This window comes from Nansenia antarctica (assembly GCF_963989245.1).
Source record: "Nansenia antarctica genome assembly, chromosome: 5".
Taxonomy (NCBI): domain Eukaryota; kingdom Metazoa; phylum Chordata; class Actinopteri; order Argentiniformes; family Microstomatidae; genus Nansenia; species Nansenia antarctica.
The window spans coordinates 34,640,196-34,660,793 of NC_137690.1; the positions used below are offsets into that span (position 1 = coordinate 34,640,196).

Genomic DNA, 20,598 nt, shown 5'->3' on the forward strand with positions numbered 1-20,598 from the left:
CAAAAAGGCCCTTTTTGTTTGGTGGCCCCAAGCAATTGCCTTGGTTGCCTCTATGGACGGGGCGCCTCTGTGTGTATGTATGTGACTGTCAGTCACAAGTTTATATTCTACGAATGTTGTTCAGTGCTGTATGCGCGTTCCCGGTTCTGTGTGTACTCTTGTGCTGCGTCTGCAGGTCTTCAGCCAAGGAGACGACATCTGCCTCAAGGGCAACATCATCAAAGACCTCTGAGTCACTATGGACACCAACTATAGTCTCAATCACTATGGACACCAACTATAGTCTCCATCACTATGGACACCAACTATAGTCTCCATCACTATGGCGACCAGCATTCACCTTCCCCATGCAGACCAGCTACAGCCACTGTCACCATGTAAACTGTCAGCCTTTGTCAGTATGGAGCTTCAGCCTCCATCATGGAGACTATTAACACATCCCTTGTGGAGCAGCACTGACAGACTTTACCAAGCATCCGTTTACTGTAGTTATATCACTATTACACAGTTTACTGTAGTTATATCAGTATTACACAGTTTACTGTAGTTATACCAGTATTACACAGCAGTGAGATGTAGTTTACTGTAGTTATATCAGTATTACAATTTACTGTAGTTATATCAGTATTACACAGCAGTGAGATGTAGTTATATCAGTATTACACAGCAGTGAGATGTAGTTATATCAGTAGTACACAGCAGTGAGATGTAGTTATATCAGTATTACACAGCAGTGAGATGTAGTTATAGCAGTATTACACAGCAGTGAGATGTAGTTATAGCAGTATTACACAGTTTACTGTAGTTATATCAGTATTACACAGTTTACTGTAGTTATATCAGTAGTACACAGCAGTGAGATGTAGTTATATCAGTATTACACAGCAGTGATATGGGACAGTTATGGTATTTTGGGCGCCAAAACAACGCTAACTTTGATATACTTGGGTATCCATAAACCATAATGAGGTTTACTGAAAAGAAAAAGTAAAACAGCTGGAAGCAATATCTGACTGTTTGTCAGTCTTACATCTGAAGCTCTCTGTCTACACAGTTACGTGCAAAGTGTAGGAAAGTTAAAGTTATTTAAACATTTGACAATGTGCTGAATTCAACTAAAGTTGAACAGTTGTTTAGAGAATGAACAAAGAAATATCTATTAGTTCAATAAATAGTTACATTGTTTCAAATGTTTCAACTTCTTTCAAAGTGTTCTATGAAATGATTTTTCAGAAGGCTCTGCCAACATGGATGGACCAGGACTGTAGCTCCCATTGAGACACACAGAGGACATGACCTTGGTAGTTTTGAGCCATAATTCAACCATAATTCGATTGCTGTGAAATGACTTGTGATGAATATAATAATAATAATAATCATCATCATAATAATAATAACTTTTTATTTGCATAGTTGCAAATGTTGCAGCTATGTGTAATATGGTCAACTCTCTCTCTCTGGGAAAGACATGCTTAAGGGCCTCTAAATGGACTCTGGCTATGGTCTGTGATGTAACAATGACTGAAGTTAGAATTCTTCTAAAACATTACACACATCACATCCAGTCATTAAGAATATCACAGTGTGATGACATAACAATGTACAGTAGAACATGCATCTGGGCTTCTAGAATCCATCTGCAGTACACATGCTGTTCATTTACCTGCAAGTCCTCTGTGAAGAGCTAGATAGATAGACAGTTATTTGTTTCACAAACTTTTACAAACTTTTTCCAATCTTACAGTCAGCAGACATGAATCCTAGTGCGTCTATTCAATCGATGGCCTCCTTGTATGTAGGAGATCTCCACAGGGACACCACTGAGGGAATGCTGCATGAGAAATTCAGCCCTTCTGCTCCAATCATCTCTATAAGAGTGTGCAGGGATTTGATACGCCGATCTCTTGGGTATGCCTTTGTCAACTTTCACCAGCAAGCTGACGCAGAGCGTGCCCTGGACACCATGAACTTTGATGACGTCAATGGAAGACCTATGCGCATCATGTGGTCTCAGCGTGACCCTTCTCTGAGGAATAGTGGGGTAGGCAACATCTTCATCAAGAATTTAGTGGAGACTTTTGACAGCAAGCACCTCTACGACATGTTCTCTGAGTTTGGGGACATCCTTTCCTGCAAGGTAGCATCTGATGAGAATGGCTCTAAAGGCTTTGGCTTTGTGCAGTATAATACCCAGGAGGCCGCTGAGAGAGCTATTAAGAGACTCAATGGCATGTTATTGAGTGGCAGAAAAGTGTTTATTGGACACTTCAATTCTTGCGATGAACGAGAGGCTGAACTTGGATCCAGGGCTCGAGTGTTCACTAATATTTACATAAAAAACTTTGGAGAGGATATGGATGACCAACGCCTTAAGGAGAGGTTTGAAAGATTTGGACCAACCCTGAGCGTCCGTGTCATGACTGATGGCGCTGGTAAATCCATGGGTTTTGGATTTGTCAACTTCGCAAGGCATGAGGATGCCAAGAGAGCCATTGATGAGATGAATGGCCAGGAGATAAATGGGAGATGGATCTACGTGGGCCGTGCCCTGAAGAGAGGAGAGCGCCAGACTGTGCTGAAGCGCCAGTTTGAGCAGATAAAGCAGGGCTGCAGGACCACATACCAGGTGTGTGTTTATGAAAAAAATATACATATACTGTACAAGTAAAATAAGGGGATAGTCATGGTAAACATTGTTGATGTATTTGAGGGATGAAAAACATCTCACTAAACAGGGTTTCTCTCTACCAGGGTGTCAACCTGTATGTGAAGAACTTGCATGACTGCTTGGATGATGAGCAGCTGCACAAAGAGTTCTCCCACTTTGGAACGATCACCAGTGCAAAGGTGATGATGGAGGGTGGACGCAGCAAGGGATTTGGCTTTGTGTGCTTCTCCTCCCCTGAGGCGGCCACCAAGGCTGTGACTGAGATGAACGGTTGCATCGTGGCCACCAAGCCCCTGTATGTGGCCCTGGCCCAGAGCAAGGAGGAGCGCCAGACTCACACAACCAACCAGCACATGCAGAGGATGGCCAGCGTCTGCACCGTTCCCAACCCAGACATCAACCTCTACCAGGTTGCTCCCCCACCTGGATTCTTCATGGCTGCCATTCCACAGGCCCAGCAGCCTGCTGTCCATGTCCAGGACCAGGAGCCTCTCCCTGCCTCCATTCTGGCTGTCGCTGCCCATGAGGACCAGAAGCAGATGATATGTGAGTCTATTTGTTTGTTTCAATGGATCCCCATTAGCTGTTAGTTACTGTTACTGATATTTACTCTCCCTCCCTCCAGGTGAGAGTCCCATCTCATCCATCCACAACATGCTAGATGTCGCTGTGCTGGAGGCCCAGTGGGCTGCCGAAATTATATATATTTTGATATATAAGTCGCACCTGACTATAAGTCGCAGGGAAAAAAGTGTGACTTAAGCCCTGTCCGGACGGCATATAAATTACCTGAGGACCCCGGTAATATTTTTTTTACCTGGGGTAATTCGGTGATTTATATGCCGTCCGGACCGACCATGTCAGTGATTTACTCCAGGGACCCCAGTAATTATTCCGGCTGGAATTACCTACTGTGTTTCAGCAAACCCTGAGGTCCTCAGGTAATTTTATTACCGTCCGGATCGACATGTCAGTATTGCATGATTTTGCGCGATATGAATACTAGAATTTACCGTTTTGACCGGGGTAGCTCTGTGCAAACAATGGATGTGGATGACATTATTAACTCCCTTGAATCTCCACTATCGGATAACCAAACCACCTAAAAGGTTAATCGACGACGACAAGTGACGATGGACTGATTTCTTCTTCTGAACCAGTTCTAGCGAATTTACCTAACATTAGCTTGTAAACTGTGCAGTTTGTATGGTCTGGATCTAGCACTCTATAAATCACGGTGTCTGACAACACACAGGGATGAAGTTAGGGGTGGGAATCGCAAGGTAACTGACGTATTGATAACCGTACAATATTACCCCCCGATAATATATACATTGTAAGAGAAAATTCATCAACGATACATCCCAATATCTGTTAACTGATATTTCATAACGTGGTTCCAGTGTTAGCAGCATTCGGCAGAAACCTTCGTTTTCCACACCCCTGTACAGGCGAAGGTCCTTGAATGAATGAATGAATGAGCCTTCGGGGAGTTAAAGTTTGTTTTGAAATATAATCGTTCGAGACTTTAGATCTCGTATCTGTTTTTCCCCGCTTTGCGCCATTTCAGCCATTCATCTTCTTAATTTTAATAACATCAAAACATTCTGATAGAACATCGACATGCTAGAAACACATAACTACACATAATAGATGCTCACACAGCCCCAAACGCGAACACATCCCAAAACGAAAGTATTTACAAATTATGAGTATTTCGTGATCGTTAAACTGCTGTTTATTATATCGAGTGGGTACTTTAAAACGTAAAGTTTCGTGTTATGAAAAAAAACGAGTCTGCGAGTGGTGTCGGCTGCGTTCGTAAATTCGCTCTGGAAATCTGATCAGCAGTCATGGAATGCCTCTTGTCCAATCAAATGACTTGTTGTTGCTACACGTGCGTTGTGTTGTGGGTCTGACAAAATATCCGGCAGGAACAGCTTCTTCTTCTGTGATGTTAAATGGCAGCTTGCACGCGAAACGCAAACATGCAAGGAGATTTGTTCTTCCATCCGCATAGGTCATTAAAATCACTGGGGTCCTAGGGTAAAAAAATATTACCGAGGTCCTCAGGTAATTTATATGCCGTCCGGACAGGGCTTTAAAGTCTGGAAAATACGGTACATTTATTTTTAAAGCTCTATATTTTGACAGCTTTACCATGGGTATTTTTATTTTGAACATTTTCTTTGCTGATAGACTTACGACAGTTCAAGACGAGTCAGAGTCACGTTGATTTAATGAGAAAGAGGCGTGTGGTTTTTATGAAAAGCTTGAAGTATGTTCACTGCATAATTCCAAGTCAAATATTTCAGTGATTATTGAGCAGTATTCTAAAACCGAAATACCTTGAGCAGCAGTTGAAACTTTGTGTAAGAACCAAGCTAATGAGAAAGAGCATTCTTCTAAGACGCTGTTCCAAGATGTCGTTCTTCATAGTTCTTCATAGATCTTCCTTGCTGTGTATTTTATGTGTTCCATGTATTTTCATGTATGGTGTAGCCTACTAAAGTGTGCCTTTTCCACGTATATTTGCGAAACTATGAAGTAGCCTAATTGTATTGCGACTATGCCGTCCAACCCTATTACATACTGGACTTTTAAATGTTAATAAACAATATACAACGTGAAACCAGGAGGAGTGTGTTGGAAGGCACTGACCGGGTGTGAAGAGGCTGTTGAGGTCCCGGATGACAGCTCTGAAGGAGGGTCTGTAGGAGGGCTCGTAGTCCATGCAGCTGGTGATCACGTTGGCCAGCTCAGTCCACTTGGGAGCAGGCAGCTGGTGGCGGTCCTCATAAAATAGCTTTTTCTACACAAATGAATGACAAGGGTTAGGGCAAGACTTGACACTGCTTTTTCATGACTTTGGAGTAAACACACACACGTTTCATTTGGATGAAAGTGTCAAATGGCGAATTTTGGTGTTGTAGTTGATGATGTGTCATCCATCACCTTTGTGTTGTCCAGGGTGCCCAGGGGTCTCTCCCCTCCGCTGCAGATCTCCCACAGTGTGGTGCCAAAGCTCCACTTGTCCCCTGCCAGGCTCGGGTTGGCAGTATCCTCAATACACTCAGGAGGCACCCAGGGGATTCTCTCTATCAATACTGAAACACAAGTCAATTCAAATGGAGAAATAAATGGACTGACTTATATACAGGGTTCCCACACCTTCTGAAACATCTAATTCAAGCACCTTTCAAGGACTTTCAAGACTCAATTCCCTAAAATTCAAGGACCCAATACGGCATAGTTTGAGACAGATCTAGATGAGAATTGATATAATAGGAACTATCCGCTCACAGACAACAATTAAAAAGAGAGGCTTGAATGTGTGAACACTAGATGGTCTCTTGCCTTCTCTACCACAGCACAGCAAAACTATATATTGTGTAAAGTTAAGCAATACAGAGACTTATTTACTAGTTGACGAGCTAAGTAAAACATTTTTGAGAGAAAGAGAGAGAGGGGGGAATTCAAGCACTTTCAATGACCCATGTCTATTTTCAAAAACTTTTAAGACATTAGATGCCGGCTCTACCTCCTGCGCCACAGTCGCCACAATTCAATCCATCAACTCAACCAGAACATTATTCCCATGGTTTTTGAAAAGGTGCAATATTTCTCAAATAATAAAAATGTATATTCTACCATTTCTGATGTAGTGGCTTAAAAACAACAACAAGGAATTCAATTAATCGACGCTGTGCTTGTACATCTGAGATGGGAAAATCATCAACATACAACTGAGTTCCCATACGTATGCATCGCCCCCTTGTGGCAGCCTAGCAGTATCACACCATCTCTGTGCAGAAGTGGAGGAGGAGAGAACTCACTCTCTTTGGCCAGGACAGTGATGCTGATTCCAGGGTCACTGAGTTTAATGAAGGGGGGGTTCCCAGCTTTCAGGTCCTCTTCCCGGATCAGAAGAACATTTTTAGCACAGACATTCCCGTGGGCCAGGTTCTTCTCCTCCTGGAAGGAACAGAGGACAGTCAGGAAAGGACGTCCAGAGCTTTAGAGAAGCAATGAATCTCTATTAACCTAAACATTCTCCTCACAAACTCCCCTCAGGTTTTGATAAGACTGGTGCAGTACGTAGCTTGTAAATGGTTCGAATGTACAATGCATCGTAACAGGGTTCCCACACCTTCTGAAACATCAAATTCAAGCACTTTTCAAGGACTTTCAAGACTCAATTCCCTCAAATTCAAGGACCCAACACGGCATAGTTTGAGACAGATCTAGATGAGAATTTATATAATAGGAACTATCCGCTCACAGACAACAATAAAAAAGAGAGGCTTGAATGTGTGAACACTAGATGGTCTCTTGCCTTCTCTACCACAGCACAGCAAAACTATATATTGTGAAATATGTTAACTTAATATGTTAAGTAACTTAATATGTTAAGTTAAGCAATGTGACTTATCTACGATAATTATGTAAAACATATGTTTTTGAGAGAGAGAGGGGGAGGGGGGGGGGGAATTCAAGCACTTTCAATGACCCATATCTATTTTCAAAAACTTTTAAGGCCTTAAGGATTATTTTTTCTTCTCAAATTCACAAACTTTCAAGGACTTCAAGGACCCGTGGGAAGCCTGCTTACCAGACAGTGCATGGCCCAGGCTAGCTGCTTGGCCACCTCTAGTTTCCACAAGATGTTGACAGAGTTTCTGTTTTTCTTCAGGTAGGTGTCCAGGGAACCAAACTTCACATACTCCTGCACCATGATATCTGAAAAGAGTTTTCAGACATTATAGAAGGATAAAATATATATATTTCTTTAATGGACTTGAAGGATTAACACTAGAACAGCCATGCCTTTTTACCTACTAAAAGAGCCGCCTCTTTTTCAATGCTAAGCTGCTATTTACACACAACGACCACTAGTTGACTGCTTGTAAATTAGCCTTCCTCCTACACAAAAAAACAGCAAATCAGCTTTATATTAGCTTATCCTGATGTGATTTTTAAGATGTAAGGATACTGGGTGGTAGAACGCACATATGTAGGAAAGGTCATGAAGGGACCTTGAATTTAAAAAAAAATCAAATGAATTTGATCGAGTGGTCAAACGAACCCTCACGGCTGATTAAGTGACAAACGCCACTATCAAGCTGTTTGGCACTAACCATCTCTACGTGAGCTTTGATTCAATGGTGCCCAAATGTTATATGACTGAGATTTCTCAGGTAAAAGAGGGTTTCGTAGAGAGCAGCCCACCGTGGACTAGCTGCTCTGTGGTCTTGCCGTTGGTCTGAACGGATGCTAAAAGCTGTCAGAAGAGTGTAGGGTAGGGAGGTAGCAGCAGGAAGTACATCATAACACAAGCTAATGAAGCAGGATGACGGGAGGCCCGACTCACTGTCCTCCCCGCAGACACACACGCCGTAGTTCAGGACCAGGTGCTTGTGGGAGAGCTGACTCATCATACTGGCGGCTTCATAGAAAGACTGTAGGAGGGGACAGAGAGGAACAGTAAATAATAATAATAGTAATAATAATAATAATAATACATTAGACTTATATAGCGCTTTTCTAGACACTTTACAAACGGAAAAGATAGAGTAGTAAAATAAAAAGAAACCCAAAAAATAATAAAAGAAAGTATTGGGGTCTAATACATTTTTGGATTACTAAATCTAAATCTAAGTGTCTTTGTAGGACAATCTACTCTGTACACTGTAAGTATATCTAGATTTCGGGCGGAGAAGTAGCGAACAAGCAACGCCAGCGTCCTCTCTCGACCGGCATTTTTTGCGTAAACACCAAAGGATTACTGTTTGTTTGTTTGTCTGTTTTAGGATGATGAACGACCTAACGGTCAGATTTCTCTCCAGAGCTAGGTGGTTTCTGATAAAGACCCTCTAAGAGCTCTTTCACACAATGAAGGTTCTTTTTCCCTGCTGACCTCTGAGTAGTTCCTGTGGGCCTGGTCCAGGACCTTCATGATGACCTCTGTCTGGTGCATCTCCCTGTAGTCCGTCAGCTCCTTACGGACCCCTTTGAAGATCTTGGTGAACGTCCCTTGACCTAGACTCTCAGTCTGGAAAGAGGACAGAAACAAAGTGTACAGAAACGTCCTGTCCAGAAACTATTCTACCAGGACGGATGCAGGAGTCTCCCATTGAGAAGGATGATGTACAATCACAAACTGTGTGTGTGTGTGTGTGGGGGGGAACTGAAATGCTTACAAATTCGAGGTCTTCTTTCCTGATCTTGTGGAACACCATTTGGCTGACGTTGTGTCTTTGTAGCGAGGGCGAGAGCGGCACATCTGAACCCTTGTTACTCCTGCACACCAGCAAGCTGGACTTGTCTGTGTGGGAGAACGAAGAACAAAAAGGACCTTATGAGAAAACCGTATGGACAACTGACCACAAAACTAACCTAAACCCTAACCCTAGATCACATCGGTGGAACCAGTAAAGCCTTAAATAGACGTCTCTGAAATAATCAACTTCAAAGTGAACCTTTGGCCTTGGGTGGGCAGCACTTGCTGAAGAGGAAGATGATGCCGTCGGAGCGCACCGTCTCCTTCTGGTAGCAGCTCAGCAGCTCCTGCATGCTGCCGAAGGTCCGCTTGGTTCCGCTGAGGTTCAACTCTCCGTTGTCAGCCTTGGTGATCTGGCAGTGCTTGTACTCAATGGCATCATACAACTGATAGAAAATAGAGCGACAAAAAGATAGGAATCATCCAACGGGTGTTCCGGTGATACGATAGCAACATCATTTCCCAGAACACCTTGTGAATGAATGAATGGTCTTTATTGTCATTGCTATAGCACAGGTACCAAACAACGACATTTAGGAGGGGTGGCTCCCCTGGTGCTAGGAAAGAAAAAAAAACAAAAAAAAAACAAGAAGGGAAAGGAGCTGGCTTACATAAATAAAGGCTATGTACACTATCCACTATACTATACTGTACAGATAAGACGACTAGGGTTGTCCTATTGCACATAGTGTTATTGCACATTCATTTAAAGTGTCGCAGTTTGCAGGCTTGAAATGTACACATTTGTGCCTCAGCACTACACCTGATTTTTTGTGTGTGTCCAATAGGACAAATCGATTGACATTTTGTACATTTTTATCTTCTTATCAGGTAACGTAGTGAAATAGCGTACACACCCCCACAGCGAAGGTCAGGAAGAACTTGTTGAAGTCCTTCGGGCTACATCGCAGGATGTACAGACCGCGCTTGTTTCCAGACTTCTGCAGTCTTTTGATGGCAAACTCCATCCTGTGGGCAAAAACAAGAAAAGAGTGGGGTTAGGGTTAGGTACATAAGGTCCTGGATGGTGGTCTTCATATCCTCAACGAGCTGCACCTCTACTGGATCCCTAACAGTAGTGGGGCGGCGGTAGCCTAGTGGTTAGAGAGGCCGGCTAGCAATCGGCAGGTCGCTGGTTCTATCCTCGCCTCAGGAGGGAGCTGCATGTGCCCTTGAGTAAGGCACTTAACCCCTAATTACTCCGGGGACGCTGACTATGGCTGACCCTGTGACTAGAACCCAAAAATACCACATTCCAACAATTGATTGACAAGTTGATTGCATGGCAAAAAACATTATCATTATTATTATTATTATTATTATTCATAACAGTCAGTCAAAACCTCACGTACGAGATGGGACCATGACAATGGCAACTGATAGCCTCCACAAGTCTAGGGGGCGCCACCTCTTTACAGAGGTAATGGTGTGCATCTGTTGTCAAACGGTAGTAACCGTCGATCAGCGACACAAAGGACAGGGCCTCGGCGAGCGATGGAAACTCCAGCTCCTGAGATCGGGGGGGGGGGGGGGACAAGAATACATAAATGTCAAAAAAAACTAAATCAAATATAAAGATAAGGTTCTTGGTGACATGGTAGAGGCATGATTGTTGTATAAAGGTTCTGAATGTGGAGGTGACATTGGGAGCCTCACCAGAGTCTTGCCGTCGTGCTTGTTGATGGTGACCACTCGACTCTCCATGGAATCCTCCTGATTGGCCTGTTTGATGCTGATGTCAGTAACGTCTGGGAAATCACAGTAGGTCTGCAAGTCCTGCTCAGAGTAGAGACAACAACATCAGTTCAATCGCTCCTCTGAAGAAGCACCGCATTGAGAAATTGTGTTGTTGAATAATCTACACCACGCAATAACCCAGCCGTGTACTAAGCTTCAAGGTTCTCCTGAAAGAAGGCAGCGTGAAAGAAAAGACTGTTTTTGTAGATCTTATACCATGGCCAGTCGGTCAGTGGTAAGCTTATTCTTGATCGCCAACGTAGGAGGGAAACCTAAGACTTGGAACCATGGCAAAAGCACAGATGAATGAATCCAAAGATGCTAGCATTAGCCCTCTAAGCCTCCGGATTGAACAGCTCTTAAACCCAATTATTTTGCACTTTTCCACACATTAACACTTCTGAGCACAGAAAAGCTAGTAATGCTCGCAAAGTACACAATAAGTAAGCCTTCCGACAATCAACATCATGTCCATAACACTCACTAGTCACTAACAGGAAACCCAAAGACACACAGTAGCTCAATGTCGACCGTCTAATTTTCTATAGGCTATAAAAACCAAGGAAAAAGTCTGTCCCCTCATGTCCTCAAAATAAAGATCATCCCATTCAAACCCATTTAGGTGACGGTATCTCTACCGCAATCAGAGAGGGAAGGCCAGAGAGCTTTTCAGACCAGAAAAGTGGTCTTACTGTTGAGACGAGTCCCTTTCCCATGTCATTGGGAGAAAAGAATCCAGTCAAATCAGAGAAATAAGATGGTGCCCGTCGCTTAGAGACACAACAGACAGCTGTAGCATTAGACCAGAACGTCTTAAACAGCCTGGAGACACTGTCACCTGACATGCTCAGGGTCTTAAACAGAGACACCTGACCTGCTCAGGGTCTTAAACAGAGAGACACCTGACCTGCTCAGAGTCTTAAACAGAGACACCTGACCTGCTCAGAGTCTTAAACAGAGACACCTGACCTGCTCAGAGTCTTAAACAGAGACACCTGACATGCTCAGAGTGTTAAACAGAGACACCTGACCTGCTCAGAGTCTTAAACAGAGACACCTGACCTGCTCAGAGTGTTAAACAGAGACACCTGACCTGCTCAGAGTCTTTTTTTTTTTATACTTTATTGCAGGACTTTACATTACATTAATAAGTTCATTTCACACACTTTACAAGTTCTTCACTTGTTTAAGTTCATCCTGCATCATTTTTTTTATTTTTTATAGAGAGAACAAGAAATAAAGAAAATAAAGAATAGAGACTAGAGAGAAGATATAAAAGAAAAAAAAAAAAGAAAAAAAAAAAAAAAAAAAAAAAGAGAACAATTATAGGGATAGAAATAGAAAAGTAAGAGACAAAGGGAGGGGGGTGGGATCGGGGAGGGTTGGGGGGGGGGGGGCTTCCTTCCTACTCATTCATTCGGTCCATTTACTCCAGTTCATAGTGAATTGCTCTTCACGGCCTCCCACTTTGCAAGTAATTCTTTCCATTTATTTTATGTCTTCAACAGTTTTTTTCCAATTATTAACGGATGGTGGGTTTAAGTCCAACCATTTACGTGTGATTTGCTTTAAAGCCGCGATGCGTAGTATGGTGTACAAATATTTATCTCCCTCTCTGTATATATCTAATGGAATAAAACCGAGTATAATATTGACTGGATGTATAGGATTTTGTAAGGTAAATGTATTTTTTATTTTTACTTGAACTGCCTCCCAAAAACTTTTCAATTTAGGGCATGTATAGAAAATGTGTGTGTGATTGGCTTCTCGTTCCGTACATTTCCTCCAGCATTCTGCATTGCCTGTTGGCCTATATTTTGACAACATTTTCGGTGTTAGGAAGATCTTCATATTTATTTTCCAAGCAAATTCTTTCCAGAATTTTGATTGTGTTGTCTTAAATATTCTTTTGCATGCTTCTTTCCACTCGTCATCCGTAATTGTTATTGCTAATTCGTTTTCCCATTTTTCTTTAGTGTTATCTTCTTGTATCTTGATTTCTTGCATGATTTTGTAAATTTTTGAGATTTTTGTCTTTTCACTGTTTCTATTTTTGATCAGATATTCCATTAGTATATGTGATCTTTGTTCCTGTCTCCTCTGCTGTGTTATAAGGTAGCTTCTAATTTGTAAGTACTTAAAAAAATGGCTATTACTTATATTAAATTGATTAACTAAGGTTTCAAATGAGTCTATCATGTCATTTGTAAACATCTGTGAGTACACCTGTAGTCCCTTCCTAGCCCATTCTTCTAATATTTTGTCTGTTTTATTAGGTAAAAAGTCTGGGTCACTGGCTATCTCTCTCAAATAAATACATTTGTCATCACATTTATACATTTTACGAATAGTTTTCCAATTTTTGAGGGTATTTTCTATGCATCTGTTATTTCCACTATGTTTTTGAATATCCTTTAGACTCAGAAAAGGTAGTGTTCCTATTGATATTGATATTGCTTGTTTTTCTATGTCTTTCCATTTGGTTTGAACCGAGTTATTCATCCATTTCATTATTGTATCTATTTGAGTTGCATGGAAATAGGACTTTAGATCAGGGAAATTAAACCCTCCTTTTTCTCTGGTTTGAGTTAGTATACTAAGTTTTTTCCGTTTACTTTTGTAGTTCCAAATGAAATTTGAGAGCATTGTATTCCATTTTTTGAAGCTACGCTGTGGAATGGGAACTGGTAATGTTTGAAATAAAAACAGAAACTGTGGGAGGATCATCATTTTGACGCTTTCTACTCTACTCATTAAGGATTCAGGTGTTATCTTCCATCTATTAAGATCTTCTCGTATTTTATTTTCAAGGGCTTGATAATTGTCGGTGTATAATGTTGTTATATCTCCAGTGAGGTAGATTCCTAAGTATTTGATTTTCTTTGCATCCCATTTCAACTTGTATTTTTCCTTAATTTCCGAATCTATCTGTTCTCCAATTGTTAATACTTCACACTTACTTTCATTTAGTTTATAACCAGAGTGTTTACTATATTCTGTAATTGCTTCCATTAGGCTTGGTAAGGATTGGGCTGGTGATGTTAAATAAACAACCACGTCATCTGCATATAATGCCAGTTTGTGCTGTTCCTCTTTTATCGTTATGCCTTTGATGGTATTATTTTTCCTTATACTTTCTGCTAGTCCTTCCATGCATATAGCAAATATAACTGCTGAGAGTGGGTCTCCTTGTCTTGTACCTTTATAGATTGGAAATCTTCTGGATATTGTGCCATTTACTTTTACTCTTGACACTGGATTTTTATACATTCCTTGAAGCCATTTATTAAAATTCTCATGAAATCCAAAGCTTCTTACAATTTCAAACATGAATGGCCATAGCACTCTGTCAAATGCTTTTTCTGCATCCAGTGTCAAGAGTAGAAGGTTTGCACCATTGTTTTGTGCGTAGTCCATTATATTTAACGTCCTCCTTATATTATCTGACAACAGCCTACCTGGTATAAAACCACATTGGTCGCTGTCTATTATATCTGGCACGATGTCCTTTAACCTATTGGCAATAATGGCTGTTACTATTTTATGGTCCGTATTCAGTAGTGATATTGGCCTGTAAGACGAACATTCAGTAGCGTCCTTACCTTCTTTATGTATAACCGTTATTATAGATGAGTTCCAAGTAGTTGCCCAATTTCCCGTTTGTAATACAAACTTATATGCTTGTAAGAGTAGTGGTATCAATTGTTTTTGAAAAGTTTTATAAAATTCATTAGTATATCCATCATCACCTGGTGTTTTCCCCATTTTAAGATTATTTATTTGATGTTGTATTTCATTTACTGTGATGTCCTTAATGAGCTGTTCATTTTTTGATCTTGTTACTTGCTTTAAGTTTAACTTATGTAAGAAATCTTTCATTAGTCCCAGGTCAATGTTTCCTGTGTTTTTATAAAGGTTCTCATAATATTTTACGAATTCTTCAGCTATTTTATCCTTTTCCGTTATTGTTCCAGAGCCTTCTACAGTCTTCAATTTCGAAATGTGTGCTTTTTTAGTCTGTGTCTTAAGTCGATATGCTAGGAGTTTTAAAGACTTAGGTCCTCCATCGTAATATTTCTGTTTGGTGTATGTCATTAATTTCTCCACTTCCTCTGTACGAATTTTATCCAACTCCTTATACTTCTTTTTTAATTCATTTTTTACTATTATTTCATTTGTATTTTTTAGTTTGTCTTCCAAGTGTTGTATTTGTTGTTCAAGTATTTTCTGTTTTTGTTGTGTTTGTCTTTTCTTCCATGCGCAATATGATGTTATCTGTCCTCGTAGTACCGCTTTAAGGCCCTCCCATATAATAGTTTGATTAGTATCTCCATTGTCATTTATCTCTACGTATTCTTTTATGGCTTTATTGATTTTTTCAACAAAGATCTTATCTTGGAGAAGTGAGTTGTTTAATCTCCATATTTTTTCTCCTTGCTTTATATCCAAATGTATAGTTATAGATAGCATAGCATGATCTGATAAATCCCTTGTGCCTATTGTACATGTTTCCATCCTCTCTACGTCTTTTTTAAACATGAAGAAATAATCCAGTCTATTGGAAGTTGGAAATCGTCCAGAATAATATGTATATGTTTTTTTAGTTGGATTTAGCATCCTCCATATGTCTACTAATCCAAATTCTGACATTGCACTTCTTAAAATTGATGATGTTTTATCAGCTCTGTGTGGTTTATTATTTGAGGAATCTAGCCTAGAATTTATTGTAAGATTCATATCTCCTCCCATTAGGGTGATTCCTTTACATTTTGTCATTAACATTTCGATTATTTCTGACATGAATTCTGGGCCTAATTCCGGTGGATAGTATACATTTAAAAATGAGACAGTAATTGACTCTATTTTACCAATTACTAAAACAAATCTGCCCTCTTTATCGTATATATGTTGTTCTTCTATAAATGGTATGTGTGGTTGTATAATTATAGCAACACCCCTCTTCTGTGTTCCATATGAACTGGAGTAAATTTGTCCCCTACTCAATTTGTCATGTTCTTTCTTTTTTAAATGGGTTTCTTGTAAAAAGAGGACATCTCCTCCAGCTCTCCTCAGCTGGAGGATAATCTTTTTCCTCTTAATTATGTTATTCAAGCCATTAACATTTAATGATATTATTTTCAACTTTTTCATATCTCTGTTTAAGGGCTTCATTTTAAATTAACATTGCGAGTATTTCATAGAGTAAGCATATTATCGGGACTAGGAAAACAGTAGGAGGGGGAAGGACAGTAATGAAAGGAGAAAGAGGGAAAGAGGAAGAGGAATAGAAACGAGAAGGCATAATATGAGCTGAAGGAAAAGAAAAAAAAAACAAAAAAAAAACTGGCAGAGCAAGACCTGTACCCCCCCCCCCCCCTCCCGCACACACACACATACCCCCACATACCCACATGCAGCCAGACACGCACGCACACGCACACACGCAGCCTCCCCACGCGCACACACACACACACACGCGCACCCACACATACACCCACACGCACACACACACCAGAGCAGCGAGTAGAAACAACAAATACACACACACACACACACCACAAGACAACACAAAAAGAACAACAACATCCTACATGGATAACCCATGCAATACTAGAAGGCGAGTCCCTAGAGAACTCCAAGTGGGCGGAATAAATTGATCATAAGAAAAATAAGTCCATTACTTTAGGTAAACCAATACGGCCCGTTGATCTACACAGAGTAGAGAATACTCAACCTTAGGCAGGGCCGTAATGAAAGATACTGGGGAAACAAAATTAGCAACAAAACAACCGTCAACAGCAACCACAAAAAAACAGCAGTTTAAAGCCTATAGCCTACTTTCAAGCGCTGATCAACTAACATCATGATGAAATAATATAGATAAGTGACCATTTCAACAACAATGAAATAATATAAACTAACTTACCCAGCCTCAAAATGCATAGGTCTCGGAGATGAAAAACAAGAATATATATATAGGCTATAATATAACACGTTTAGGCTTAGAATGGAAGATGGGGCATGCCTATTACCCCCTGGGCAGGTTTTTAGCCTACTAAAATTAAACCTTTTTAGCGAAATCTATGTCAGGGTATCTACGTTTTAAATCCGTAGTAGCTTCTTCTAGGCTCTCGAACTTCAGGGCTTCATTGTCAGTCCAGACGCAGAGGGTCGCTGGGTCCCGGACTCTGGTCCTGATCCCCTTGTCATGGAGCTGCCTGACCTGCTCAGAGTCTTAAACAGAGAGACACCTGACCTGCTCAGAGTCTTAAACAGAGACACCTGACCTGCTCAGAGTCTTAAACAGAGAGACACCTGACCTGCTCAGAGTGTTAAACAGAGAGACACCTGACCTGCTCAGAGTCTTAAACAGAGACACCTGACCTGCTCAGAGTCTTAAACAGAGACACTTGACCTGCTCAGAGTCTTAAACAGAGAGTCACCTGACCTGCTCAGAGTCTTAAACAGACACCTGACCTGCTCAGAGTCTTAAACAGAGACACCTGACCTGCTCAGAGTATTGAACAGAGAGTCACCTGACCTGCTCAGAGTCTTAAACAGAGACACCTGACCTGCTCAGAGTCTTAAACAGAGAGACACCTGACCTGCTCAGAGTCTTAAACAGAGAGACACCTGACCTGCTCAGAGTCTTAAACAGAGAGACACCTGACCTGCTCAGAGTCTTAAACAGAGAGACACCTGACCTGCTCAGAGTGTTAAACAGAGAGACACCTGACCTGCTCAGAGTCTTAAACAGAGAGACACCTGACCTGCTCAGAGTCTTAAACAGAGAGTCACCTGACCTGCTCAGAGTCTTAAACAGAGACACCTGACCTGCTCAGAGTATTAAACAGAGAGTCACCTGACCTGCTCAGAGTCTTAAACAGAGAGACACCTGACCTGCTCAGAGTCTTAAACAGAGACACCTGACCTGCTCAGAGTCTTAAACAGAGACACCTGACCTGCTCAGAGTCTTAAACAGAGACACCTGACCTGCTCAGAGTCTTAAACAGAGAGACACCTGACCTGCTCAGGGTCTTAAACAGAGAGACACCTGACCTGCTTAGAGTCTTAAACAGAGAGACACCTGACCTGCTCAGAGTTGTTAGATCTTATGGGGTTTTCTAGAAACATACATTATATGCTTATGTCACTCAGACATACACATAACACATATATATATACACACACACACACACACACACACACACACACACACACACACACACACTCTATTCTCATGTCACTCAGACACACACATAACACATACCCACACACTTAGACACACACATTCTGTTTCTTCCAGGTCAGCCTGCTCTTCAGGGGTAGCAATAACGCCACAATATGCAGACTCGAGAGGTTGTTATCTTAAAGACCTTGGGGGGTTAGGCGCCAGGGCACAGATAGAGGGTGGTCGAGAGAGTATTTAAGCCTGTCTGTATGTCATAATGATGTCGTTGAATGTCGTGGAATGGTCATTGAATGCCGATGCTGAGATACTGTGCTGATGGACCATTCGCTGAGTCTTAATAAATCAAGTACAGAGATTCCGACCCGTGTTGAACATTCTATTTCCTTGTCAAATCGTGTATGCTGCGCACCTAATCTATCCTGAGATGACACAACGCATTTAAGATCACAATCCTCAATAGATTGATCCATTCCATCGTTTTACTGACAAGCTGATTCTACAATTGGTTTCCGTGACCCAGGATTTAGCGACTGAACTTTTGAACTGGTACATCGTGGTAACAGTGAGCCGGCGGACAGCAAAAACAAAGACTTGCACCCCTCCACTCCCTTCCTGACAGAGGAGAGGAACTCCGTGGTGACAGGTGGCTCGAGTCCGGGCTTACAGCAAAGATCAACTAAAAAGTGAGTTCTAAAAAGTCGCTCAGATCAGATAAAAAAAACTCTGATATAGAATATTCAACATGTAAATTGAGAACAGTAAAAACAGACTTTATGTTTTTATGGTTCATGGCTAATCCTATATGTATTGTCAAGAATTGAGATTTGAGATACAACAGGATAGCTTGTGGGTAGTGTGTGGGTTAACTGTAATATCTCGGGAGGTCTCGGGAGTAGTCTGTCAATAAAATCTATAAGAAGTCTATCAATAAAGTCTAAAAGAAGTCTATTGATAAAGTCTATAGTAGTCTGTCAATAAAGTATATAAGAAGTCTATCAATAAAGTCTATAAGAAGTCTATTGATAAAGTCTATAGTAGTCTATCAATAAAGTCTATAAGAAGTCTATCAATAAAGTCTATAAGAAGTCTATTGATAAAGTTTATAGTAGTCTATTGATAAAGTCTATAGTTGTCTCAATAAAGTCTATAGTAGTCTATTGATAAAGTCTATAGTTGTCTCAATAAATTCCATAGGTGGCTATTGATAATTGATAAAGTCTATAGTTGTCTCAATAAAGTCCATAGTTGGCTATTGATAAAGTCTATAGTTGTCTCAATAAAGTCTATTGTGGTCTAGAGCTGAAGTCTATAGTTGTCTATTGATAAAGTCTAGTTGTCTGCTGGTAAGTCTATAGTTTGTCTATCGACAAGCCTATAGAAAGTCCAGTGGTCTATCGAAACAGGAGATATGATACAGTCTCCCTGACGACAAATGCATAATACAGGTGGTGGCTTTGTCTAGTATGGGAGAAATCTGAAAACTAATCATAACAAGCTTGTGGGGAATTTTCTGTGTCCATACAATTGGGAATAAAGCGGACAGGATAGGCTACTGTCTTACTGTGATATTGGGATCTTGTAGAACAAACAGTCTACATAACAAGAAAAAAACAAGCTTGTGGGTAATTGGTGCTTCCTTTGTCAATACAATTGGTGATTAAGAATAATAAGGGAGATTTGGGGAAGTTGATATAGACGTTGTGTGTCATACATTGATTCAGTGACCCAACCAAGTTTAAGAGTTTAGTTATTCTCAGAGGAAAAAAAGGACTCTGTGTCTGATAACCTTGGCCAGATTCAACACACAGACTCGACACACACACACACAGTTCACTCTGTCCCTCTCCCTCGCTTGCCTCTCTACACGGGCTAGTCTAGTCTTAAAATGTCACTACAAGCTGTTTCAGAAATGAGTTTGACTAGCTGTGTCCATCATCATGAAGTGATTAAGGCAGAGGAGAAATTAGCACAAGCTAACATGCAGAATTCATCCTCGGTGGAGGGGGGAGCATGGGACCACGTGTGGTGTGTTTACAATGAGTCTGAAGAGGAGGGGGAGAGCGCCGTCTCCTCATCTGGCCCACAATGCCGAGGAGGGAGTGTGGCGTACCGTTATGTCCCAGAATGGGACCTGTTAGAACACTGGCTGGAAGTCTGTAGACGAAAGAACTATGACACAGGCCAGCAATCTTTGTAGGAGACCCCTCTGTCGTGTGTCAGTAAGAGTATGATCTGTGTCACCTTAATAGATATTGACATCTTAATGAATATGGGAGCCGAATTGACAAGTGGTCCCATTGGTTTTGAAAAACAAAAACAAACAGAAAACACAGACATCTGAGCACACAAGCTATAGATTGCGTCAGGGCAGAGGGGGGAGAGAGAATGACTGATGTGTGTCACTATTGTGGCAAAGCAGGCCATTGGGCCAGGGAGATTTGGCTGTATCTTGCAAGGACACACACACAGGTCCTGCAGGAATGATCGAGAGTGTGATTAAAATGTGCATCTGGTGTAATTGAAGTTAAATGGAACTAAAAAGTTGAACTTTTGATGGCATTATCTTACAAAATTTGATCATTGCATCTCAGTATCTCAATTTGACAATTGCTTCTGGGGAAATTGTAAAGTATTGGGTTTTCAACACTCCAAAAGAGGGACAATAATGGCATGGGTCACTGGTGCAGAGCCTTCGAACTACAGATCTACACTGTTTAGAGT

General features: G+C 41.1%; 2 protein-coding genes across 2 annotated transcripts in view; one reads left to right on the forward strand and one right to left on the reverse strand.

The window, feature by feature from the left end:
* jak2b (Janus kinase 2b) overlaps positions 1-20,598 on the reverse strand; it is a 55,357-nt gene that overhangs the window by 25,964 nt on the left and 8,795 nt on the right. The window contains exons 7-17 of the mRNA XM_080530633.1: positions 10,605-10,724; positions 10,301-10,458; positions 9,806-9,917; positions 9,148-9,334; positions 8,869-8,993; positions 8,586-8,720; positions 8,040-8,127; positions 7,281-7,408; positions 6,505-6,643; positions 5,624-5,775; positions 5,330-5,480 (exon numbers count right to left, since the gene is read on the reverse strand). Of these exons, the coding sequence (XP_080386759.1) occupies positions 5,330-5,480; positions 5,624-5,775; positions 6,505-6,643; positions 7,281-7,408; positions 8,040-8,127; positions 8,586-8,720; positions 8,869-8,993; positions 9,148-9,334; positions 9,806-9,917; positions 10,301-10,458; positions 10,605-10,724 (1,495 nt within the window). The remainder of the gene's footprint in view (positions 1-5,329; positions 5,481-5,623; positions 5,776-6,504; positions 6,644-7,280; positions 7,409-8,039; positions 8,128-8,585; positions 8,721-8,868; positions 8,994-9,147; positions 9,335-9,805; positions 9,918-10,300; positions 10,459-10,604; positions 10,725-20,598) is intronic.
* LOC308159093 (polyadenylate-binding protein 1-like) lies at positions 1,754-4,077 on the forward strand (the record flags this gene model as incomplete). The annotated part of the gene is made up of 3 exons (XM_080532848.1): positions 1,754-2,626; positions 2,752-3,180; positions 4,072-4,077. The coding sequence occupies 3 exons, from the start codon at positions 1,754-1,756 to the stop codon at positions 4,075-4,077; spliced, it is 1,308 nt and encodes a 435-aa protein (XP_080388974.1).